The sequence below is a fragment of the Chlamydotis macqueenii genome, chromosome 2, assembly GCF_036417535.1.
Source record: "Chlamydotis macqueenii isolate bChlMac1 chromosome 2, bChlMac1.mat, whole genome shotgun sequence".
NCBI classification, from domain to species: Eukaryota; Metazoa; Chordata; class Aves; order Otidiformes; family Otididae; genus Chlamydotis; species Chlamydotis macqueenii.
Genome location: NC_141557.1, coordinates 129,769,559 through 129,796,070, shown reverse-complemented (window position 1 = coordinate 129,796,070; position 26,512 = coordinate 129,769,559). Strand labels below are relative to the sequence as shown.

The 26,512-nt window shown below is 39.7% G+C and overlaps 1 protein-coding gene across 1 annotated transcript; it reads right to left on the bottom strand.

Moving 5' to 3' along the window:
* On the bottom strand, window positions 1-26,512 carry RDH10 (retinol dehydrogenase 10). The gene is made up of 6 exons (XM_086740931.1): window positions 25,942-26,512; window positions 25,192-25,430; window positions 5,260-5,358; window positions 3,732-3,877; window positions 3,248-3,379; window positions 1-1,316 (listed from the first exon to the last, which is right to left on the bottom strand). The coding sequence occupies exons 1-6, from the start codon at window positions 26,225-26,227 to the stop codon at window positions 1,193-1,195; spliced, it is 1,026 nt and encodes a 341-aa protein (XP_086597057.1). The 5' UTR covers window positions 26,228-26,512; the 3' UTR covers window positions 1-1,192.

Sequence of the window (26,512 nt, the reverse complement as noted above, 5' to 3'; positions counted from 1 at the left end):
TAGTAGTTTACAAGTGGATGGTATACATTAAGATACAGAGGTAGAAGTTCACTTTTACAATGCTTCACTAATACAGATTACCAAATTATTCAAGGCACAAAATTGTTCGCTTTACAAAAAATACTGTAAAAACGTCATCTGCTGTTCTACAATGTGAGTACAACTCAAAAAAAATCTTTACACCCTTCCATATTCCGTATGTAGAGTTGCATCAGGCGTTATTCTATTTTTCCTTTGCTAATAATTGGCATATGACCAGCACTTACATAAACAGTTTGTATCTCAGCTGAGTTGCTTTGTCTTTTAGGCACAAGTCCAGTTACAGAAATTTAATACAACAGCTTCCTCGGGGGGTGGGAGAACTCTGTCAGAAGCAAGAACGAGGAGGAAGAAAAGAAACATATAGCCCATAATATTAGATTGGACTCTGACATATAGAGGGGAAACAGAACAGAGCATATTTCAAATTAAGTGACTTGAAAAAAGTCAGTTTAAATCACTGACTGCATTCCTAGAAAACCAGATGCCCAGTACAAGTTTGCTCTGAGAGTATTTGAGACATTCACTTGCCTTTGAATTGGCAGAGATTTACAAATTTCTTTTTATCTTTGTTTAAATAGAACACATAAAATTGCTACAAGAGAATTACACCACAATTTGGCCATGTGTCCTTTAGAGAGCTTGAGTGAACAAGTGAAGAGAGGCATTCAGAAACTGTCCTTGAATTTGCTAAAAGGTCATGAGCAGTAGCTTCAATCTTAAGATTTCCCTTCCTCCCCTTTCCAAATAACATTGGGAAAGACAAACAATTTCTGAAACATTGCATCTTCTAGTTGGAGACAGCTCCTATAAACCTTGGCAGGCTGAGGAAGAGAGATCACACAGTGCATCTCTACAAGAAGTAGTATGACTAGTTTACTGTACATACAGTGATATTCTAAAGGACAATGGTGGCAGCTACATTGTAAATTCACTTTGCTTACCTATCACATTTTCCAAGTACTCTAGTCAGTTTTATTTACAGTATATAAAAAACCATTGATTTTTAGAGTTCAATACACAGGTTTAGGACCCAAGAGAATGCCACAGTAAGATGTTGACATTTGCATCCGTTAGATGCAAGTGCACTTTGCAATTCAGTCATGTTACATTATCGCATTCACCTCTAAATTTTAGTCCATCCAAAACACTGTTAAATTCCATTTTTTGCTTCATTGTTGTTTGTAGCCTGTTTCCTTTGAGCGATGAAAGGGTACATACACTTGTCTGCTCCCAAAAATCGGTACATGCATACAACTGCTTCAAAGGGCAGAATACTGTGAAAAAGAGGTTAGAAAACTGTTAGAAGACAGCGTAAAACAAAACCTTTGCTTACACTATGTACTTGGGCTCCTTAAAAGCAATGTAATAGCTGTTGAAGAGGCTTCCTAACAGACTTCAAGGATTTTTATTTCACAGGGATATTTACACAGAAAATTGAAATTCTAGAGTCCCAACTACACAGAAAGGAGGAAGAAGCTACTTATCCACATGCCTCCATCTTAGACCAGATTTCGTGCTGCTTCTTCACAAGCAGTGCGATAGCTTGTTTTAAAGGGGAGAGGGGGCAAGGGAATCACGGAAGGCCTACTAAAAGCAAAGCATCTGTTCAAAGCCACATCAGCAGAGGTCATAAGACACTTAAGATACTCTTTAATGTCGGATTAGTGTTAGTTAACACCATTCTTTGATCATCAGACGTCTAACAACCTTGACTTATATTCTAAACTCAATCATCCATCCTTAAAAAGAGAGGTCTGAAGCAAAGAGCAATTTCCTTTTTCCCTCTCCAGATAAAATTCCAAGGGGTAACTATGTGATGAATACGTGACTACAGACCCTCCCCTTCTTCCCACATCCACAAAATACGACTTTTATTTCAGGTATAGTACTCAGGGGCTCTAGTGAAGGACTAAGCCAGGATTTCCTCAGTCCCTGGAAACAGTGGCGGACACTCATTCCATGGAAAGCAATGCACAGAATCTAGCCGTCAGGAGCAATGACCACTGAAGCACTGAGAAGTAGATGTCACTGGTACAGGTGTCCTCGTTGCCAGTAGTATGCTTGTGCAGTAGCCACTGGAGGGCCTTTGATCTGAGTGCTGCTGCCTGGGGCATGGCTTACACAGAAGCTTTGATCTCCCTCTTAGAAGCTAAAGTGTTGAACACAGGACAACCCAAAGAGCCTTTGATGTGACTGTTGCTGCATAAGGCACTGCTTGTGCTGAGAGCACTGAAACACCCTCTGAGCTTCTGGTTGAAGAAGCTAGTTCTTAAAGATGCTGACAGTGGCCTTGATTTGTTGGTAGAAGAGACACACACACACTCTCTTCCAGGAAACAGGTGAGCATTGAAGGCTCCTCTAGTCTTTGGTGATCCTGTCCACCACAAAAGACTTGAGGCAGAGGAGATTCACTGCCTTGCAAGTGGAACAAAAATTACCACGGTTCTGAGCTTCAACCATCCCTTGCAGAGGGAAAAAAAGATAATGCTATATTTTAAAGGTTCCTTCCACACACTACAGATTTAAAAAAAAAAAAAAAAAAAACCACAAACATCTGTGAAGCTGTTCTCTATAAACCAGAATGCAAGTGATGTTGCATCAGTGGAATTGAGCCAAATGCTGTATTACCCTGCATCATTGAAATGTCAGCCTGGTTACAGATTAAACAGAGTTTCCGACTAAAACCTGTGGTGCAACAGACAGGACCAAAGAAGGTAATTCCTTTAAATAGTCTTTCCTCCAAACTTAGGCTCTGAAAACTGGTTCTGAAGGTGCAGATTTTCACTTTATCTACCATATCTGTGCAAGTCCTAGAGAATCTTCAGGAAGGGCCTCCTACACACTGGTTCTGAAGACAAACAGCTAGAGGTTCCTTTGCTGGAAGCTGTCTCATGCCCCATTCCTAAAGAGGAACCCAAACAATGGAAAGAAAAGCCTGCTGTAAAGAAAACAGGAATCTAAGAAGAATGGAAGATACTAGAAGGATAAAACAAGGATACATAATACACTGGATCTCAGTTTTATGGAACTTCTCAAGCAAGCAATCTACACTCATGCAAGCCAAGAAGGAGACTTCTGAATTGCTAATAAAACAGCACCTACGGCCCAGGTGCGTGGGAAAGTGTTTATATCCATTTATATGCTCATTTATTTTACTAGTATTCTGCAGATCGTACTGCAAATGAACTGGCATTTCAGCTCTTACCTTTTCATGAAGGTGACCATATACATGAGGCGAGGTGTGCAGATCATTGGCTGGTCTGTGAGGATAGCTCTCATAGCCTGCTTCACACAGTATTCTGGTTTCAAGGGCGGAAGGAAAGGCTCAATTTCTTTTCTGAAATATTTAAGACAGATTAATAAGATACACAAAGGACCACAGACCTCAGTGAAAAGTTGATTAACTTATTTTCTTTGGAATGCCTAAGCAAGGATAAAGACTTCTGTTTTTTTATAGTCACTGTTCAGTTAAAAAGACTATAGCTCAAAACTCATATTGACTAAGTACAAAAGGACAGAAGATACTGCATTCAGAAAATCCCTTTTTTTTGAGTCAGGATTACAGATCACACTAACTTATATTAAAACAGAGATAATACTTATTTCAATATTTTTATGATAGCAGTTTAGGTACCTTCAAGTACTTTTATAACACCACAAACACAGGGCAGAAGAAGAATTTTACTCACCTGATCCTACACCCTCTGAACATTCCTGTATCTACAAGATAAGGGCAGACTAAAGTTGTTTTGATTCCGTCCTTTTCAGCAGCCTTCAATTCATGGCTCAAAGACTCATGGAAACCTACAGCTCCAAATTTGCTGGCGCAATAATCCTACGTTGGCAATGAACAAGGCAAAAAAAGGGCAACTTAAACGGGACAGATACGAATCATGTTCAAAGCCAAGCATATCTGAAGTGATTCTGCACAGATTTTCAAAGCAATAACAAAAGACACTTACTGAATAGAGCATCACATGAACTCATTTATCACCTTACTTTTGAGGCAATTAGCACAGAATCATGAAAGCAGGAAATCTGAAGGTAGGAGGATACCACCTTGGATTCAAGTCTTTGAATCAGGCAGGCCCACAAGGCAAGTTACTCCAATTACCAGTTTCCTTAATATTAAATGTTACAACAAAGGACTGAGATATCTAATACTACCTTGGGTCAGACTTGAAAATGCTTGGAGAGTTAGCAGGGCATAGGTGTAAAAATCATAAATGTTTTATTTTTAAGGTTAGTTTCAACAGAAGATATAATGGAGATTTGAATATATTATTTACTTTTCTTAAGAGGATATAGCTTGTATCTCTCATAAAAATACTAAGTTCAGGAACATTAAAAAATAATAGCAGTAGCATTTGAGTTTTCTGTTGGATGTGTTCACCTCTGCTGGTGGTCACACCCACAGTCTGAGAAATTCTTTGTAGTTTTCTCAAGACAGTAAATACTCTAAAAAGCCTTAAGTTACACTAGCTTTGTTCATTTCTGTTATGAAACACTGCAGCTTAAGGTCCTGGATTGAGCCTTACCTATATGCAGAGAAGCCTGTGCTTATGGGGTAATATGAACATTATTCCATTAGACACATTAATTCATTTTCCCTAACTGAATGCTTTTTGTTCACACTTGCGTTTGTGCTAATGACCCCACAAGCAAGATAATAGGCTCTAATCCTTACCTAGTTTTATGTACCAAACAAGTCTCACAAACTGATGTGCTCTGAAACAGCTACTAGCATCTAGGCAACCTAATGCCTATAACCGGGAGCCTAGTAAAGCAGGTGAGACACACACTCTGGAAGGAAGGCTGGCAGCCATTTCCTCACAGAAACAGGAAACAGAAAGCACTACTTTTGAAAATCCTTGCCTTTGGCTTCAGGCTCAGCACTGAAGATCTTGACAGGAGTAAGGTACGTGGGCACGTTTAAGGTTCCTAAATTTTCCAGGTAATTCAAAGATCATTTAGCATTCTGAAATACTTAACCATCCTAGGCTTTCACTCTAAGTGGCAAGTCCACCTGCAAAGTAGGTGAATATGATGGCTGAGTCCTGCAAATCCCATTCACAGGGAGTCATGTGTTGATATGGTACTCAGCACCATAGCTTCCAACTATCTTTGAAGATTTGACTTTGTTTTCTCTAGCTGATAATAGAAAAAAAAGCTTATCCTAAGCAAGAAGTGCCAAATTTATTGTTGATTATAACAAACCTCTACTCCAGCAGTACTGAACAACCCCAAGGAACTTGCAACTGTCACAATGTGTCCGTGATTCATTTCCAGCATCTTGGGAAGGAATGCTTTAGTGGTCTACAAAGAAAAAAAACAAAACACAACAACAACAAAAACAAAAAAACCAAACAAACAAACAAAAAAACCAACACCATTAACATACTACATTAGTGATACATGTTCAAAACCTCTATCTCAGCTTATTATCAAGAATTTAGAAGTAAGATCACCGTACAGGTTTTGAACTTCTGAGTTTGTCAAAAATGCCAACAGAAAATCAACAGCTTGTTTGTGAATTCAGACAGCAAGGCAGCAAGGATTATATCTCCAGAAGTCCTGAGGTTAAAGGATCAATTGAGCTCAGACATGTTTATTTTTCTGCAAGAGACTAGTTATCAGAAGGAGATAATTTGACCCTAAAATGGAAGTCACATTTTTTTTTTAAGACAGAAAAAGGAATGCAAAGTGTTTAATTATGCCATCCAGCACATCTGTGTTAAGACCAGTGACGATTATCAGTTCTAATTATTGACAGCATGTTTTGGAAGTTAGATATGGTTGGTTTTATCCAATTAACTTATCATCTTCAGCATTTAACATTAAAAGAAATGCTGGAGGTAGAACTTTTGCTGATGTTACTTTTTACATATAAAGTACCATAAACTAGTCTAAAATACTTTCCTTCTTTATTAGCATCCATAAACATTGCTCTAACTAAAAAGACAAGATATAAATTTCTATTATCAATTCTTTATTTTAAATTTCAAAACAAAACAAAACAAATAAAATAAAACAAAAGCAAGTCTCAAGATGAAACTTTGATTTTAACATCCATTTTTTATGCTTTGCTTCCTTTGTCATATCTGTTTTCTGAAGCTGACTCAACACTTTCCCTTTTTAAATAAGTATTAAGCAGAGCACCATATATGCTAAAAAAAAAATCAATAAAATAGTAAAATGGTGTCAGTGTACTATATGAGATCACTTTTAAATTGCCAAAGAACTTCAGACAATGCTTTTTAATCAAACATGCCTAGTTAATATATAAATCTGTTCATGACAGAGCTATTATTCTATTCTAATTCACTCAATACCACGAATGCTGAATCGTCCCAGAAACCTGGTCTTCCCATGTAATTTGGATACAAACTCAGAGCTTGCAATGCCCCTTAAGTATTTGCTACTTGCTTAACTGTTGGTCTGAGTCGTGTCAGCTGCATTCTTAAAAAGACGTGCAAGCTACAGCTGAATCCATCTAATTCCATTCTTATGCTGTCTGCATTTTCCAATCACAGACGTCAGGACAGTTTTGCTCTAATGATTTTCACATGTTCTTGTACAATTTTTGCCTGCAGGTGTTAAATGACTAATCCAGACCTCCTAACACCACACAAAAGAGTGTTTTCACTGGACAGCTGGCAGATGATAGAAGATTAACAGACCTCCTGACTCCTTGCCTTTTCTACTCTTGATTCATACAACTCGTAGATTCTGTCATAACTGCATAACAAAGCTAATTATAAAAAATAATCTGAGAGCAAGCTGCCTTGCATTTGTTTCTTTCCTCATGGCAGGGATCTCTAAACCTCTTATATAGAGCCTTGGAAAAGAATTTAGTTCTCTGTTGAACTAATCTGTGCCAGGCACACAAAGTTTCAGCCTCTCTTCCCATGTTGCATAGCAACCAAGCCCAGTCATCACAGGGCAGCGCCGCCTGAAAAGGTAAGAGGCTTCACTTGGATGGCACTGAAGTTTTACAGTGTATTGTTTATCTGCAGCCTGCCTTACACACCCCAACACTGATGGTGCGTATGTTAGCTCTGATCCCTCACACCATCCCTGCAAGAGATCCATGCTCCCAACTCAGTCCTGCTAACAATTTACTCCCCTCTGGAGCATTAGTCAGCTCCATCAGCAGTTTCCACTTACATCTCAGTTATCTGTCCACATCACATCAGAATGACTGATTGCCACCTCACATTGCCAGAAAGCTTGATAATGCAGACTGAAGCTCTGGCTGAAAACCACAGCAACTAAAGAAACGAAGAGGCATTCGCCTTGGAGTTTGTCTTGGGGGAGAGAAAGAATGGTAAGAACTAGTAATAATTATTTTTTTTTCCTACTACTTTCAAGGCATGAATCAGTGTTTTCTTCCAAGATATAAACAACAGGCAAGAGCACCAAGCTTAGCTGGACTGGCTTTTATATCAGCTTTACTGTAATATTGTTTTGTTTTGAGTATGATGAACTATAACTAGGTGTCCATAAATGTCTGTATTTATCTATGGCTGAAGAAGAGGAGAATTTTCACAAGTATATATATAGACATGGGAAATAACCAGAGCAACTGCAGAGCAGTAAACTTCAGAAAGCCCAATCTTGACCATGTGACACTCTTTGGAAGTATAAAGATTACAAAGACTAAGTTTTCAGAACTTGTAGCTGAAGTAACCTTTTCCACTCAAGAGGAAATTGGCACATGACAAATAAACCCTATTAAGGACACTTTTGGGTGATGTCTTCAGCAATTCAAGTGCAGACCAAACAACTACCAGCAGCAGAACTGCAGTCACCTCATGTAAGTCACCTCTTAAAAGGCCATTTACGGCCACATAAGAAAAAAAAACAGCTACTCTGCTCTGCAGACGATTAGCAATTCATGGAAGTCTTTGCGTGAGACCTCAGTGTTCTGAAACAGCTTGTTCATAGCAGATCCCTGTACTTTGTCACGGGACATTATCCCACAAATCCATTTAAAATCTGAAGTTGAGGCAGTCTATAAAGATAGCACAACTATCATATGGACAAAACTTAGCAGTCAAGTATCAACATCTCAGCTAAATGGATGACAGAGAAAGTAATCTCAGTTGCTGCCATCCTCCAGCCATCTGCTACAGCTGGGAGTCAGTACTTGAAAACAAGCACTGTTAGAGGCAGACACACCCTATGGGGGGACGCATTTCCAGTCTCAGAGTAAAGGCTTGCCCACTGCTCCTCCCAGCCTTCCCTTGCTGGGAAAAACAATCCCAAAGTGAAGTTATTCTCTTTCGTGATATAAGCAATCCCCAAATAAATCAGTGTTCTTACTGAGCTTCTGGCACAGCCCACTTCCTTGATCAAAGCAGCTTCCTCCATACTCTGGTCCCCAGTTTTTCTGCTTGTTACACAAACCAGACCAACCTAGTTTCTTGTTTCTAGTTTCTTTTTGCTTCAGCTACATCTGCCTACCAGACCTGAAGTCTTCTGCGTGCTTGTTGTGTTGCTGAGAAACTAGTTAAGAGTTTAACTGGTTCAGGGGCAAGATGCCTTCTGGGTGGCCTTCCCATCTGGAGTTTATCTGAACAGGTAGCACAGGCCACATTAGTCTTTCCGAGGTGATGCATGGACACGCTAATCCTCCATAAAAAAAAAAGTATTAGAAGATACCAAGCAAGACATGTGGTATTGTCCATGACATTAGAGGTCACGAACCAGGCCCCCAAAATAATTCAAATCAACTCAAGTGATTTAATCAAACTATCTGCCTTCTGGTTTGATCCTTTAGGTTTCAGTTTTACCTCTCACAGCTGCAGAGGAAGACATTTAACCAAAACATTTAAGTACCTAAAGTCAGAGCTGAGTCTTTTATTAATGAAAAACATAACACACTTTTAAACACTGAGGAGAAACCAGTAAGTAGAATATAGTGGATGAAAGGAATTGTGTTGGGTTGAATCAGGGTGAGGAATCAGAGAAGACATATAGTGTTCAACATCAAGAAATTTAAGTTAAGAATCCTCTTCACTCAGAATTAGCTTTTTCTTCCTTTCTTTTTTTTTTTTTATTTTTAGAAAAAAAAAATTTAAAACTCCAAAATCATGGTACAAACATGTTTTCTAATATGCAGTATAGTTTAGGTACAGCAACTAGGTAGGATAGATAGAACATATGAAGCTGTTCTGAACAGGGACTACAGATAATTTTTCAAGCTAGTTTAATCTTTAAGTTTTCTGGGCCCTAGAGATCAATTCCTAATCATCTAAGGTTTTTCTTCTATGCTTCTGAATATACCAGTAAGAACAAACTATTCCCAGTAGCTGTACCCAAACATCTATTTCATGTGTACACAGCTTTAATGACTTATTTTTCACAAGTGTGAAACTGAACAAGCACTTCATAGCTTTCATAATCTGTTCTCAACATTCTGGTTTACGGCAAATTAACTTCTAACAGTCTAGCACTTCTTCCCTCCCCTTCCCCAAATTCTTTAGTTCCATTCTTAATGAAACAAAACTCAAAAGATTGTGCAACACAAAGAACAGCACAGCTGCAATGTCAAGACAAATTAGTCTAAATACAGCAAATGAGAATATGAAGAAATACTGTGTTTGGGAAAGTGATTTTTTTAATTAAATTTTGGATTAATTATTCTTAAAGTAGAATAAAGCATCCACAGAAAACAATGTTAGCTGTATGAAGCTCAAGACAATGGATGCTGAATGCAGAAAGCACACTGAAGTGGAAAAGTATGTGCTACCTCATATTTAGAGAGTTGTCTTTATATCAAAGAAATAAAGCAGGTACCAACAAGTAAGGTCCTTTAAGTTTCTATTTTTTCAATACAGTATTTTTTTTCATACTTTTGCCTTCCATCAATGTTCAACAGTCCCTTTAAACTATTTTGATGGCATAAACAAACCACTTTGCTTTAAGGCAGAAATTTCTTTATGCCCATTTTCCACACAGCCCCCTCAGGTAAGGAGGATGGAGTATCATTATTTTTCTGGGGCCGATGAAAACACACAAGTTTTGACATCACTAGAGTTATCCACAACAGTGGTGTACTGGTATAACAGGGAAGATATTTCCTCCCAAGCCACAGCTATCCCTGACTGCCAGGACGGCTGTATAACAGTGCAAATGGGTGCAACATTTGGGCAAGTGTTCTGTTTCGTCTTCATGTTAAACACTATTCAGCCATGCTCAAGAAGCAAAAGGACTCATCCAGATGACTCTGGGAACTAAGTACCCAGAGATTGTAAAAGACTGCTGCCATGTGTGTTAGCCAATCCTATAACTACTATTATGGAGCAATGGAGTTGGTGACAAGAAAATGTTGTTCAAAGTTTTGTCTAAAATACACGTTATACCCTCTCTCCCCCTCAGCATGAATGTTCAGTCTTCTTTTCTTCCCATTCTTCTTCACAGACCACAGCAGGACACACTGCAGGTTCCCTGCTCCCGCACAGGACAGCATGTGGCTGCTGACTCCACCATGGAACAAAATCCAGAGATTTACAAGTGTCTCAATTTCTCTTTCCATTCCAGTAACCAAGAAGCAATGCACAAAGGTCTGCCAAAACAGCACCTCTAACTCTTCTGCAGACAGGCTGTGGCAGCCTTGCCTCAAAGTAGGTTTGTCCAAACTGGGTAGTACAGCACTAATGCGCTACTGTATGTTAAAAAGGAAAGAGAGGTGCCTGAAAGGCAGAAAAACCCCACGGCAAGCTTATCAGTAAATTGATTGAAGTTATTTTCAGCTACAGCCATACAACCCAGCTTATTTCAGAAGATAACCACTTTAAATACATTTTATAAACACAGGGTAAAACTTCACTTACAGGATTACAGTGAAAGCCATCGCCAAATCATTTCAGAAGAGGCCTTGAAAGTATACCCTAGAACTGTGTAACTCTCAAAGGAGAATTTAGTCAAGTTAGAGGCTATAATATCAAAAATGCCTTCTCATGCACCACAGCATGCAGTTACAAGCCTTGATTTAACCATTTATTTTCCTTTTAGCTCCTTATTTGGTTCCAATGAGAACTGAGAGTAATTACTTGTCATTTGCACTATCATCTCAATTATTTTTCCCATATTATCTCCACATCTTTCTTAATTTCCACTATACAAGCATCTCTGAAAGGTTAGAGTAATACTAGTAACTGTGTTAAGACTACATGAAAATACCAAGTACTGAGTTGAACACTAGAGAGACCGCACAGTACAAAGGACATGGCTCTTCCAGTAACAGGCTAAATACAGAAGGTAGACACAAGTCTGCAACTACTGTTGACCTTGCTAACATAAGGGACCAAAGCTGTGCCTTAAAGAAGCTCAGACATCTCTGCTGACTGTCTTCAAGAAGTGCTGGGCCCCTTCTGGATAATTAGCCATTGTCTAGGTAAATATTTAAATAGCTGTGGAAATTAGTTCTATTTTTGAGTTTCTGTTCTCAAGAAATTATAATGAAAAATAGGCCAGACTTACCCAGTCTTCCTAAAGTAATGAACTAAAAAAAGAAAGTCACAGATTTCTCTAGATTGTTGATGGATCTACCCAGATCCTTTCAGAGCAAAAAGGATCAGGAGATTCATGTGACGTCCTCAAACTAAGCTTCCATAGACAGCTGTATTAAAAGCATGGCAGGAAATTATTCAAGGATTGCCCTCAAGTGTGCCTTGAACAGGCCCTATGTTCAAAACAAAAAAGCTAGACCTTCCAATATTTCATTTCAAAAGGAGTCCCTTAGTTATTTAGCTCCTGGCAGGCAACACAACATTCAATTTCTCACTAAAGCTTTATTTGTCCTTCACATAAAAACCCACTGTTTTGGGGCCATGGGGATTCCTTTAATATTGAACTGCAACAGTGGTTAATGCTTAACATACATGCACAGTAATAATGTTACAGTTGCCTTGCAACCAGAAGCTCATGAAAGAATAAGATAGACTTAAACAGGAGTCTATAACGATGAGAAGTAACAAGGAACCAAGCCACACACACACCTCCCAATACTTTGGATATCTCACATTTGCAGACAGAGTGAAACTACAGATAAGATCTACCCAGCCAAAGAGGTGAAGGTAACAAAATAAAGTAAAAAATCTGAAGAATCAAGTCACAATGAAAAGTAACATCAGTTAATTTAAAACTGTGTTTGATTTACAGAGAAATAAGCATCTTTTTTCCTCTCTCCAACTCTGCATGAAATACTGCTTTGAAGTACATGAAGTCTTAGCTTAGTAAAAACATAAACTATTACTTGCATCACTTGTTTGGTTTTTAATTCATTAATTCATGTTAGTAATTAATGTTCCTGTTTTCTCCACCTTCATGACTGATCCATACATGTAAAGTCCCCTGCCTCTCAAGTGACATACTTAACCAGCTGAGAAGCATCAAAGTTGTACAAAACTAGGTTAAACCTTATATACTGAAGTTTGTAACCGGGTTTGTTAGCAGTAACAAACATCTGTCATGCCATTTGCTAAAGAGCAAGTATGCTACAGTCCATATTTACATTACTACCTTGTTTAACATTTGTGGTGTTTAGGGTCCAGTTACAAAATTTATTCAATTTTCAGCACCAATAGTTACCACTGTTTCCTGTGAACGGTTCAGTTATTATAGTGGTTCCTCTTGCATGGAGTCAACTCACGTTGAGTATATCAGAACAAAGCTGAAACTGAATTAAGTAGTTTCCTTAATCAGAACTTAGAGCCACAAAGCTGTTTACTATGGGTAGACAGTAAAGATAAGATAAGTAATGCTATTAAAAAAAAAAAACGCAGGAAACTAATACCACTAGTTATCTTTCAAACATTAATCATTGATTTCCACTCTTTACTACTAGAACTAATTATGCCATGCCTAGGGCGACCGAACACTGCCTAGCTAAATTGCCTTTTGTATAGTTTGTTAGCATGGCTTAGCTGAAAAAGAGTTGTGTCTACAGAGAGAGGGATGTGAAAAGTGCTTAGGGAAGGACATTGCAACAGAAACTTTTGTTACTGTTGCCTTATCATGTCACTACATTGTCTCACCCTCTGCTTTCTTTTAAGGGCTTCATTTCCTGTGATCTTACACCGAAACCGGCAACTAAGGCTGGAGTAGAAAACAGCTTTGTTCTCCCTCTCGTCTGAAGTGTAGGTTAAGTACTCAAGAACGCTACCTAAATAATACAATTCCTGCTTCAGAAACTTTCTTCTTGAAAGTCAAGATGGAAAAAGTATCATTACCTAATGGTTTATGGTGTTCTGCTGCTTATCAAACTCCCAGTTGCCTTACATAAAGCTTTTCTGCATTCCCCACCATTGCATCACTCTAGATTTTGAGTGCACCTTTACTGAGGGCAGGGTATAACATATAACAGCCAAAGGTGGCCCTGATTTCTCCTTAAGAACATTTCATTCCTGTTTAGAGACCACTATTTTATATGCTTTCTGAACATGAAGAAGTTCAAGTGTTCAAGCTGAACTACCCTTATTATCTCCATACTAGCGAGCGGAAGTTAGAGCCTTTATGTTACTGGTATGCAGCCTTCATCTTTCTGCTCCTGAGAACTTGCTTCCTAAGAGGAAAGAGATTTTAGATTTACATGCTTTTAAATTTATTTCCACCTTCAGATGCCAGGCCTGTCCTGTAAAGTGTCTGATCTCGCTAATGACTATATGCCACCAACCATTTCTGTGGAAATATCTAGCTGCCTTTAATGGCATACTACCATACATGCACACCAACTTGTCTACTTGCACCTGTACCTGCAGATATCACTTTGGTGATGTATAACCGCTTCATATAGACGCAGCAGTATATATCATTGTTTAAATCACTGATTGCATATTTAGACCTCTTCCCTCCAGTTTTTGCAAATCTTTGATTTCATATGGCTATTAATAATGAAGCACCTTCTCACAGGTTGCCCGGAGAGGCTGTGGAAATCTCCACGCTTGGAGCTATTCAAAAGCCGCCTGGACATGGACCTGGACCACTATCTCTATGTAGCCCTACTAGAGCAGGAGGGTTGGTCCTGATGGCCTCTAGAAGTCCCTTCCCACCTCAACCATTCTGTGATTCTCCACTTAAGTCAAGTATATGAACTCCCTGCTCAACAGCCCATTCCTCTTCCTCTCACAGAGGAAGAAGTTCACAAGCCAGCAGAGACCTTTCACTCTTTGTCTCTATGTTAACTGCAAGTTTATCAACACAGAATCTTAACTAACTGGAAAGGATGCTAATTCCCCTGCCATCTCTCTCCCGTATCTCCCCTATGGGGGCTCTTGCCTGTAATAAATTATCCTGCTATCTGAAACAGTGTCTGTACTACTTCCATTTCTCCTTCTCCTTTGGTCTCAAGTCCTTTCAGCCTGAGAGAGGGTCTAATGAAGCAGTGCAGAGCACCTAGATGAATTTATTGTGGAATTAACATATTTTCAGCTGAATTCAGAACACATACATACCATACTGTCTTCAAAAACTAATGAGGCCTCCTGGGCTATTAGATGCTCTCCAGTAACTACACTCTCTTGCCAGCTTCTTAGGGGTATTCTGAGCCCTCATAGACAATTCTGTCTGCTTTGAATTTTAATAGTTTTTAAGGCTTGGACAGAGTTTAGAATATTAGATTCTCGACACCTAGCAGTGAACAGGGAGAAAGACTATCTCTGCTTAAGCAGTGTAGAAGTGCAGAATATAAGTTGTCAATGATGGGGTTTTTTGTGGATTTCAAATGCCAAACTAATCTAAAAGCTGAGAAGGATTAGTAGTAGGTAAGATGGCATAGTAAGAGGGCTCTGGGAGGCCTAGCTATGTGTTTAGTCTGCCTTACGCTGCAAAATAAGCAACATAGAAGTCTAGACTGAAGTGGAACTTGGGAACAAATGTATCCGTGCAGACTTCTCCAGCCAGCACAAATTTAAGGAATAACCAAGCATGAGAACTGAAGCTTTCAATGTATTCATGCTCAAAAGCTGACCTCTTCCCTTCCACCCAAAGGCATCTTATTAGACAAGTTGATATTTATTCTCTACAAATATTAATCTCATTATACTCTCAGATTATCATAGCTACCAAACCACAATTACTATTCAATTTAAAACAAGTATTACACGGTTGGCAGCAGCAATGTAACACACATTTTAAAGAAAATGAATCCTTCTACTAAGATCTACCAGGTCAGTATTTGAGCTTTCCATACACCCAAGACTAACGTAGAGCTCCAACACGGCTGTGACAGCCCAGCTATATTCCTGCAAATTCAGGAACTTAACTTACAATCCCAGTAGGTAGCACCACCAACTTCATATTCTTCCACAGGCAGATCTGCCAAAAAAGAAGACCTAACTTGCATTTATTCAAATGTTGAATTTGAATTTACTTTAGAGTTTGCTGGTCAAGTGATATAAGAAGTTAACACTTGGCTACTCCTTTCCACAACAGCTGGTTTAAGACCTGTTGAAGTCAAGTGACTAGAAATTCTACTTTGTTTATATACTGACAAATGGCCGCGTCAAAGGATTTGTAGTGTTTCAGAGCTATGTTGACATTAGTGTAACAAACACATTAGTCCCTCACCTTCATTAGCACAAGTTTGCAGCAAATGTCTAACCATTTGGAGAGCAGTTATTTATTGCCAGCTATTTGATAATCTTGACAAAAATGAAAACATGCCCCTATGACTCAGTGAAAAATCCACATAACAAATTCATTTTAGAACAACTATTAGATAAGAGCTCAGAATATTCTGTTCAGTGAACAAGAACACAATCCAACTTTTAAATACACATTTTTATCCAGCTTGCCATAAGCTTAGTCATCCTCTGGAATATTTAGCAAAACTTGGAATTTTAGTCTGAGTATTTCCAAAAAAATTACTAGAGAACAGTACTGTCAGAACTACATACGGAAAAAATGAAGTCATCATTCATTCTTTAGAATTTAGGTAAGAGACTTTTCAAGAAGTGGCTAACCAGAAAAAGAATGTCTTACATTTTATAAGTACCTTAAGGTCAGTGCCTCCATAGCACTGCAATTACTATAATACTTGTATGCAGATGAAAGCTGAGTCACTTTACTCATCCTCCAGAACTCAGTCGCTACGCCATTGTTTTGAATCAACTACTTTATAAATAGGAAAGTGATTATGCCATAACCGAGTATCTCACAAGAGGAACAAGATTAGAAGGAAAGCTTCCCTTTTCACACAGCAGCCTTACTTAGTGGAAATGGAAAAATATTTTAGTTGAATGGAAATCTAGCTTCAAAGTTTGTTGAGGAAACAGTAAGACCCTAGAAGACTCCAACTGCTTATGAAGTAACTCAATGAGTGAGAAGTAACATTTTTACAATGCATGGAGATCAGAGGTTTTTAAAAAACAGAAGGTGTTCCTGCTTTATACTTCTTCCCACGCTCCCAAAAAAAAAGGGTCTGCAGAAAATAAATAGTCTTAGCAGGTAAACTTTTGCTTCATAAGTCAACAAAGGCTAAAATGACAAAAAACCCCCCAGCTAATACAGTGACTAAAACAGCGCCTCCTACAATTTTCAAAGATTCTACTTGCACAAGCATTATAACCAAGCACCAGCAAACTACTCACTTTCTTGAGAGTGAATTTTCAAAGACAGAGAGAAGAGGTCCTTCCTTTGCCTGCCTGTGGAAACTATGCTTGTTCCCCACAAGCTGAAACATGGCTCTGGCCTGTTTTTCCACATTCAAACAGCGTTAGTACAACTGATTTCCAGAGAAGGCAAAGAGTGCAGTAGGCACAGAGATCATTGCTCTCAATGGTACACAACAGCCATTATATTTTCTGTGCAAGGCAAATACGCTAGTACTGTTAACACAACATTATTTTATGTGTTCAGAAAACTAACTTACCCTTATCTATGCATTTTTAATAGTGCGTAATTAAAATACTGCAATCTCTTTAGAAGTCCAGTTGTTATACTCAGACTGTTATGCCAGTGGTGGATTTGCTATAGGAACCTTTTATGGCTCCTTAACTATTTACAGCCTGTAAATTCTATTCCAGAAAATCTCTCCAAGAATGAAGCTTCATTAGACAGACACAGAGGTCCTGTTCAGAGCTATGTGGTTTTATCCTGTTCCTCCTCACCCTTTTCCCAACACACACCCCATACACACCAGGTAATGCAAGTCTGAAATGTTGATGAGGTGATTCTAGTCTCTAAACAGAAAGACTAATCAACATAGCCAAGAAAAGAAATGGCTTTCCTCCCTGCCCTCCAGACAGGTTAGTGAGCTGGACTGGTCACTCAAGGATCAAATTACTATCAAAATTATGGCAAGGTAGGATGCAGATTGAAGGGGCGGTCTCACGTGCCAGCTTGCAACCACTAAGCTGCCTTGAAGGTTCATCCTAAGTCAACAGAAATTTTGGACAAGTTACTTTTAAGCATACACTCAAGCGCATTTCCAAACCAACACCAAAAGAGGAGTCCTCAAGAAGCTGTCACACAAGTTCAAACAGATGGCAGAAGTGACCAGCACCAGGGCACATTTAGGTGCAGAATTCAACAGCCAAACAAACTTGAATTTCAAAAGGCTCACACCAAGGCAGCCACCTCGGCTCTGCAGCTGTTCCCGGCATTCCTTGGCCTACCATGCCCTCCCACTCCAGTTGTGATAACTCACTCGCGTCAAGTGTTAATTTGACTGGTGTATAAATCATTATACTAATATAATTATTTACAAGAACAAAGTGTTCATTTAGAAGTGTAAGCACAGATGTAAATCTTTCCCTGCTTTGTGACATATCTTATTACAAACTAAAACCTCAGAAATTGAGATTCTACTAGTCTATGCCTACTTGTCTACACTGTAACAATATTTTGAAAGAGTGTCTTTTTTTTTAACAGACTAAGAAGCCTAAGACCACAGGTAAAAGAATATAGCACTGCACATAAATCAGCTTCAGTTTACCTTTGCAGAAAGACCTCTACTATATTTCACAAAAGACAGGCGGGTATCAATAACTCAGTTTTACCATCAGTGTGAATAGCCAGAAAACCCCAAAGGTCAGGGAGCAAGGTTTATCGGAAGAGTGATGCTCTGGCTTTTACATAGCGAGGACTGTGGAAAGGTTTAGGAGAAGAGACACATAACAAACCGCCCCCCCCCCCAAAAAAAAAAAACCAAAAAAAATACAACAACCCCAGAAGAGAAATCAAAGCATGAGAAGCACTGGGAAAGAATAATACTTCACAGCTGATAAAGATAAAAGTAGAAAAGGTTTAAAAAGTGCAGTGCTAAAGTGGCAGGGATGGTGCTAGAAAACACAACATTCATCTTTCCTCAACCTGTCTAGTCAGAGTAATTGATGACACCGAGAGCTACAGGAAAGGACCGCTCACCCACACAGATCAGTTAAGACAAGTCTTAGGCAGTGATGTAAACGCTGGGTTAGCAGGACACTTAGCCACATCATAATTAGGATTGCTTTTCTCCACAGCTGCGCACATGAACATCCCTGTCTTCTAGAAGTGTGCTAGAGTCACTTGGTTATTACAGAAAGGTAATAACATAATAAGATCTCATTAACTTAGCTGCTTTCCATAAAATAAAAGCAGATGTTACTTGTAAATAGAAAGTATCTAGAACTTTAAGCTCTGCTGCTTTGCTAACCTCCACAGGACAGGAAAGGCATACATATAATCTTTCAGATCAAGTATTTCACTGAAACAGTGAAGACCCACTCTCTCCACTTCTAAGAGAGGTTAGGCACCAACCCGGCAAAGACTATCATTTCATTTGAAGGTTTTCCTCTTGCCCCAAATCTTTCACAAGTAACACCACAACATCAGACCAAAGCCAGTGCAAAAGTTTTTGCTGAATAAGCTGATCCGATCTACCTCATTCCCTAAGAAGCAGGAATTTAATCATCACTCTGATCGCTCATCCAGGCCCGTTCCTTCAGAGTAGATTAGCGATTCTGAAAGCACTCATAGGGATTGCCGACAAGTCTCTGACCCTCAGAAAAAGTCATAGGAGATTATCCCACGTGCCTTACCTCTGCAAGCTCTGCTGCAACTCCAGCTTTATTTTAGAAGGCTGTAGAATTGCAAGCCACTAATAATTAATTAATACTTCAAATATGTTTCAAGTAGTTTGAGAAATCTTGGCATGTTCTCTTAAGGACAACTTTCCCTTTCCTTATGGAACTTTCATATTGCTTTCCTGTGAAATATATTACCGTTTTCACCTAATCTCTTCAAGCTTCAGATGGTTTAGTGTACAGAAGTAACTGGCTAATCACATTTTATGTTACCGTGTTAGGCACCGATCTACAGGCAACAAACAATCCATGGGTCTTGATCTGAGAATCTCTGTTTTCTGTCATTTGAGAGTCCAAGTTCCATGCACCTTTCAAATGATGCAGCAAATTCATTTCCAAAGTATGCCTGAGGCAAAAGTACAGGTGCAGGCGTAACTGAAGCAGTTCAAGGTAAATTTTCTGAATATTTTTTTTTCAGTTAATTGACTAGGATGAAAATCAAATACTTCATGTCATTAAAGAGAAGGAAGGCAAACATATGAATTCAGCTGATGTTTTAACAAGAGGTCAGTGTTCTCCACCATGCAAGGAAGATGATCTAGCACACAAAGTACATGTAAGAAAGTTGGTCTTGTAAGCAACATGTTCAAAGAATCTTTGATACACTTCCCACTGCCCTGATGGAAGCGGTGCTAATCAAACAAGTCAATAGAGATATAAGCCGTTTTGTTCACACTCCTTGATATGTAATTCTTGTTTATCAACAGGATACAGTAGGCAATAGGAACCATGTCTGAACAGCCTGAATAGACTTCAAAGACTACAGCTGAGTGAGTAACTTGTGGAACAGCTACAGTTTGGTGGGCAGCACTCTGGAATCCCAGTTATGGGTGCTTGAATTCATACGATTCCTACAAATGAAGGGTTGTTTTTTTTTTTTTTTTTTTTGCACAAAACTAAGACCTACCTACCACTCCATCCTGACATGCTTAATTTTGTTTACAGACTCTTCAGATGAATACATTGTTTGAAGAGTCAGTTTTAGCCTGTCATGTCTACTCTGAAACTGATGCAAGATCCCTTCTACAGGCAAAGGGTAGACATCTAGGTACCTAACTAAATGATTTGGAGTTTTTTGGTTGTTGGTTTGTTTTTTTTCTTTTTTTTTTTTCCTCCCAAAAGGATAAGAAAATTTAAAATTTTCAATAAAAGACTTCTTTTTTTTTTACAGTTATCACTCCAACTAAAACATGATTACAAGGCTAGATTACAGATACATACAGATTGCAAGATACAGGTTACAAAATTAGAAGATTGCATGCAGGTGACAACTGTGCTTGATACAACACTAGATAAGCTCCTGGTAGATCATAAAACAAATCTGTGAGAAAAGCTCTGAGGCAGTAGTCTTGTGCCCACCCAAGCTTCAGAAAAATATATACATCCATTTATTTTCTACAGCTTGTGCTAAGTACATCTCTACAAAATGGGAAAGTGCAGTTTTCTAGAGCATGCATTCAGAATACAGTATTTCCTCAACTGGTAGATTCCCTCTATTTTCTTGAGAAATAAACCCAAGAATATATGAACTGCAGAACCATACTGAAGCACTTGGAAGTTTTAAGTACGACTGATACGACTATTTCCATAGCTAAAAGTCTGCCTGCTTTTTGCTTCATATTCCCTGCCCAGCATGCTACCACAGTATACGAAACATGTGCTGTCCAGGCTAATTTACTGGTGGCATGTAGTTGGAATAACTTTGCAACGGAAGAGTTAGTTTTGACGATGCTTTTGGATCACATGCACATGTTTTGCTTGAACTTGATCCAACTCATTTTTCAAAGAAAAAGCCAAGAACTTGTAGATTAAACTTTACAAGTAAACTTACGCATCTTGGGATACATTATAATGAAATAAAACAATACAAACAAATCAATTAAGGCAGCTAATTCCACTCATTCAAAATGATAAATATAGCTCGCTGGCCTGCCAGTGGAATACTCCATCTATATTTGATCTTGGACACTAAAATCCTAGAGATGAAGACAAAAATCAAACTGCTATGCCAACGGGACACAAAAGACAGCCTGGTATAGTTTCAAATAACATAACTTAAGCTGTCTTTTTTTTCCTGTAGAAGATTCAGCGTGCACACTAAGTGCAATAACTCCATATTTAAACTCAAACTACAGGCATAAGTGAGCTTTATTTAACACCAGGGATCTCAAAGAGACTAGAATAACAATACATAAGTATTGATACAATACAGGTAATTATAACCACTTATTTTCCAGGGGTTTAGCAATCCTGTCAGTCTAATTAGACTGACAGCTAGAGCAGCTGCATAAACAGGTATTTGATTTAGTAACTCTGTATTAACTTTCTTCCCAAGGCACACTTCAGTTTTAGAATTTTTAGATTATTTATGAATGCCTTAATTACTTGAGTAGTATTTCCCTCTTTACTCAGTATTTATCTGTCAGGTCACCTAAAAGATTTGTTCAATTCCTACAAAGAAAAATATACCTGCATAACTTAAAAAAAAATCAAGTAGTTTGTAAGTGAATTAACATTACTACTCCAGTTAAGACAGCAGTACAAATCTTCAAAGTCTGGGCCCTAGTCTCTCAGTACATGGATTTTTTTTTTTTTTTTTAATCATGACAGAGCTGGAGCTGAATGCTTTTGCTTCCCCCTTTTGGCAAGTTGAAGAGAACTCCTCTAGGAGGAAAGCTTTAAGCTGAAAGTTTTGGAAGATCCACAGGGAAACGCTGATCGCTGTTCTCTCAGAGCTGAATACGGAAGGACAGAAGGACCTTCATGTCACAGAACTTCATGGACCTTGGTCATTGCCCTGTCCCATTGAGTCCCATTCAATGACCAAATCTACAAGGATTTCCCAGGTACTATGCTGATGTTCGATATTAATATCTACCTATCTAGCAATAGCATTATTCTTACAGATAAAAAGGTTAGATTAAGGTACAAGAATCTCCAATTGTCCTGAAATAAGAGTTTGCACAGCAGTTTTATTAAAGACAGTTCCACGATCTAAAAAACACAGTACTGCGATACTTCCCTTAAGATTTATTGTAAAACCACAAGAAAGAAAAAAAATGTTATTCCTGTATTTGCTTAAAACTGATTAAGCAACAGATTTATCTTATACTGTGATTTAACATTTTTCAAATCTGAATCCTGACATATCACAGGAAGAAAATTTCCTTGTCTGCAGAAGTTCAGTTCCAGTAATTGACAAGTGCAGCCAAGTAAGTTATTATTCTTGCAACAGACTGGCAGGAAAGATAGTGTTACACTCCTGCTACAGTTTTATGCATCTGCAAATTATAGCAAACCAGAGCTGGCATGTTTCAAATGAGGAATGGATTTTGTCCCTGTGTTTTCAATATCAGAAGCATTGAAGTTATCACAGCATGAAATAACAGGTTTTTAATACTGCAGTGGATTTTATGCTGTGGAAATTGCTACATGATGCAGTGGTGACATGTTTATGTAGAACACTCATAGGAAGGATTATACAAATCATGAATGTCAGCAAAATGGAAAGCATCTGTTTAGGCTGTGGCATGCTGCTAAGGCTCTCTTGACTGCCAGTTTGTGATATGGTACACAGCCCAGTTGGAGTCACAACAGCAAACCAGTGACAGAATTTCATGTCACTGCCTACTGCAGAAGTTGGGCAGCTTTCAGATCATAGCTGCTAACATAAAGCAAGCTCAGATCACCTGCATTCTGCACAGCAAGCACGCAATCAATCTTATTTCAGATGTTTCAAAGGGATGGTTCTGGAGTTCCATTTTAGGTTTTTATATAGAAGCACGCTGAGGCTTGATTAATGACCAAGAGGTAAGGAAGAATTTTCCCTGTCACATTAAAAAAAACAAACAAACAAAAAAACAAAAACAAAAACAAAAAAAACCCCCAAAAAACAGAAACCCAGAAAGTACAGACAGTTAACTACTGAAGCAATATTACATGGAAGATCCATGTCTTTATAAAATACATTTACAGCTTTTTGGACAAAACACCCTCCAAGAATAGTTAAAAGCCTACATAATGCTCCAGAGTATTAGCTTTGCTTTTGGACCACCAGTTTAGCTGACATGGAAAAGACTAGCTGTATAAGACTTCACACATCTAGACACATTGTTCTATTTAAGTCAGCATTGACTTGCATCAAAAAAGTTGGCTTCAAATCAGCTGATTCAAATGATATCTTATGAATTAAGTACTATTACTTCTAACAGAAGTCCACCCACTGTTGGTCAAGCCAGCCTTTTCTGGGATCATGAAGTGGAAGTCAAGGAAAAAAGCTTTGCCAACAGCAAAAAATAAAAGGGAAAGCAAAGCAGGACACAGAATCTGCAGGAAGTGTACATATGAACAGATCCTCAATTAAATATAAAGGGTGTTGACTGCTCCTTAGAAGCGTAAGCTAAGATCTTGAGTTCCACAGTTCAGATCTAACTGTACCTTCTTGTAGTATATATAAAACTAAAGAGAGTCACTTCACACTAACATTTAGAGATTAAACTGCTATAGAAACCAAATCATAGCAATACTAGATCCTAAGTTTAATTTTCTATTACTGTAAGAGACTCAGAACAACACACAGAGGGTGCTTTAAAAAGGTCTCTGAAACAATGTTATAAATAAGTGTATGACTTAGGCCTGAAGGAAGAACAGCTGGAGAATTTAGGATCCTCCCATATTTTAATTCATGGTGATGTCATAATTTACAGTTCTTGGAAACTTTGTCAATTCGGCATTTAAACCACATCAATAACAGCCATTAAATCTAGTGCACATCTCTGCTTAAGCATCAATTTAACATTTATGAAGGGGAACATGCAGAGCTCTTAGTTGTAAGAAGTCATGAGAGCTTTCTCAGAACTTTTCAAATTGCCTTAAAACATACTTCCAGAGTTTAAAAGAGTTTCTAAACACACTATCTCATACGCACTGCAGTTCAAGCACTCTCTCTGCAAGCTTTACAATACATTGGAAAAAGACTGCTCTGCCATTAAGTGTTTCACAGTGCAGATTTGAAGGGGCTCCTTTAGGGTTATGAAACAGCATTTCACTCCCATGTTAAAAAAGTTAAGTTTGGGAGGGCCTTCTAAGTTTTGAAGATGAGGCATTTCACAAAGTTTTATTATGAAAAGGTAAAACCAGCCAAAGAAGGCTTAAGTTGAAGTATATTTCAGATTGCTTAATCCTTTGATTGTTATGCAAGTGTATTTCATAATCTTATTTGAAGGACCAAAGAACAGTTTTAATACCAACAATGGGCTCAGTCTGACAGCTAATGCTAACCCGAGTGTGCATCATGCCCTCCTTCGGCACTCCAATTTATGTAACTTCACACTACTGTAGGTTTAAAAATAAAACACACAGGAAAAGAAGGTTTAGACAGACAAAAAGAGCAAGATCACATAGCTTGTTCTCCTTGATTAGCATCTACTAGTCATGGAGACAATACCACCCTGGAAACCATATTAAAGATTTTCATACTTCTACTGGCAGCCCTCAGAGAAAGCTATGAGGACAAATACACAGGATTCCTGAAAAAGTGTTCTTGGCTTGATTTCTTGAGAGATCTTTTTCGCCTTTCCTCCCAGCCTTCAAAAGGAACAATTTGCCTCCAAGGCAATTCAAGCAACATTTCCAGCAGGGGTTTTATAAGTATTTTTTTCCAGAGTTGTGCCAGTTTGCTATTTTAACTATCATTAAAACAGCATCTTAAAGCTGCTAACACGCTGGCATAAGACTGTGGGAGGAAGGCTGAGAAGTCATTCATTAACAGTAACAACCTTTAAGCAAATTCAGAGGTTATGCTTGCAAAGGATTTCATATCCAGGGCTACAGAAAAGGGCATAAGATTCAGAACTCTGGATTCTAGGAGGACATAGTTGATTTGTTAATAATTTTAATACCCACCATTCCTGTTAAACTGAACAGTAAGTTAAAAATAAGAAACCCACAAAGTAGTGAGCTTGCAAATGAAAGGGAGGCAAGTGCAAAACTGAAGGAGACAGGAGTTAAGCAACAGCAGTTAATTTCCCCAAATTAACTGAACAAAAAAGGGCAGCAGAAAGGAGTTTATAGTTACCCAGAAGTGTGCGTGACAGTTGACCATCATGGTTCTCTCAATAAGCTCATCAGGACACTCCAGAAGATGGTGCCCGGAGACCACACCAGCATTGTTAACCAGGACAGACACCTCGCCAACCTCCTTGCGGACCCTCTCAGCTGTCAAGTAGACATTTTCTCTTTTGCCCACATCACACGTGTATGTGTAAACCTGCAAGTTGCAGTGAGGCAGCGCCTCTTTTTCTCCATCTCCAGCTACTACAGAATGGAACACAGAGAAGACAACAGAGGGGGGGAAAAAAAAAAGTTCTTACTTGTATTTTGACATTCAAACAAGTAGTCGAGTGGAAACAGCAAACACATTTCTATTACAGTAAAACTTCTATTTACTTTGGTGTCACCACAGTACACAAGGACTCGTCTATTTACTATCACTGCCAAAGCGCTTGAAACTAAAAGCTGCAGGTTTTAAAGGTGCTGTTGGGGTCCGAGGTTACACGAAGTCGGTCCCCCCCTTTCCGCCCCCCACCGCGGGGTGCAGGCACAAGGCCGGCCCGGCTCGCACCGGCAACGACGGGGGGTTTGACATCCCCGCGCCCAGCGGTCTCCAGCCCGGAGCCGCTCTCACCGCTGCAGGTGAGAGCAGCTCCGAGCCGGAGAGGGTCGGTTCCCGCAGCCTCGGCTGACTTTTCCCTGGCCGGGGCAGGTGAGAGGCGGAGGGGCAGCGGCGGGGCCCCGGGGGAGCGCGGCTCGGCAGGTCGCCGCTTACCTCGGGGAGCGGCGGCCGCCTCGGCCATCTCCCGGTAGATGTGGCGCACCATGCCCGCCGTCTCCTCGTTGCTCTGCGTGTTGATGTCCCACAGCACCAGCAGCGCCCGGCGCCGGGCAAACTCCAGGGCGAAGAGGCGGCCCAGGCCGCTGCCCGCCCCGGTGATCAGGCACACCTGCCCCGCCACGCTCTTCTCCTTGGGCCGCACCAGCCACTTGGCCGCGGCCAGCACGAAAGCCCACAGCACTCTGAAGGTCACCACGAAGAGCTCCAGCAGGATGTTCATGCTGCCGGACCCCGGCGCCGCCGGGGTTGGGGGGAGGACACGGGACGACGGACCCGCACGTCCCGGCACGGCCGCCCGCGGAACCCGAAGGGACGGACGCCGCCGGCGCTGAGCCTCCCTGCGGCGGAGGCGGCTCCTCTTGGCCGCCCAGCTCCCCCACCTGGGGCCGCCCCTGCCCGGGACCTCCGGTTGCGGGGAGGGAGGCTCCGCTCCCGCGGGTCGCGCCACCCGGGCTCCCGCTCTCCGCGCCGCTCGCTGCCCCGCCTCAGCCACGCACACCAAGGA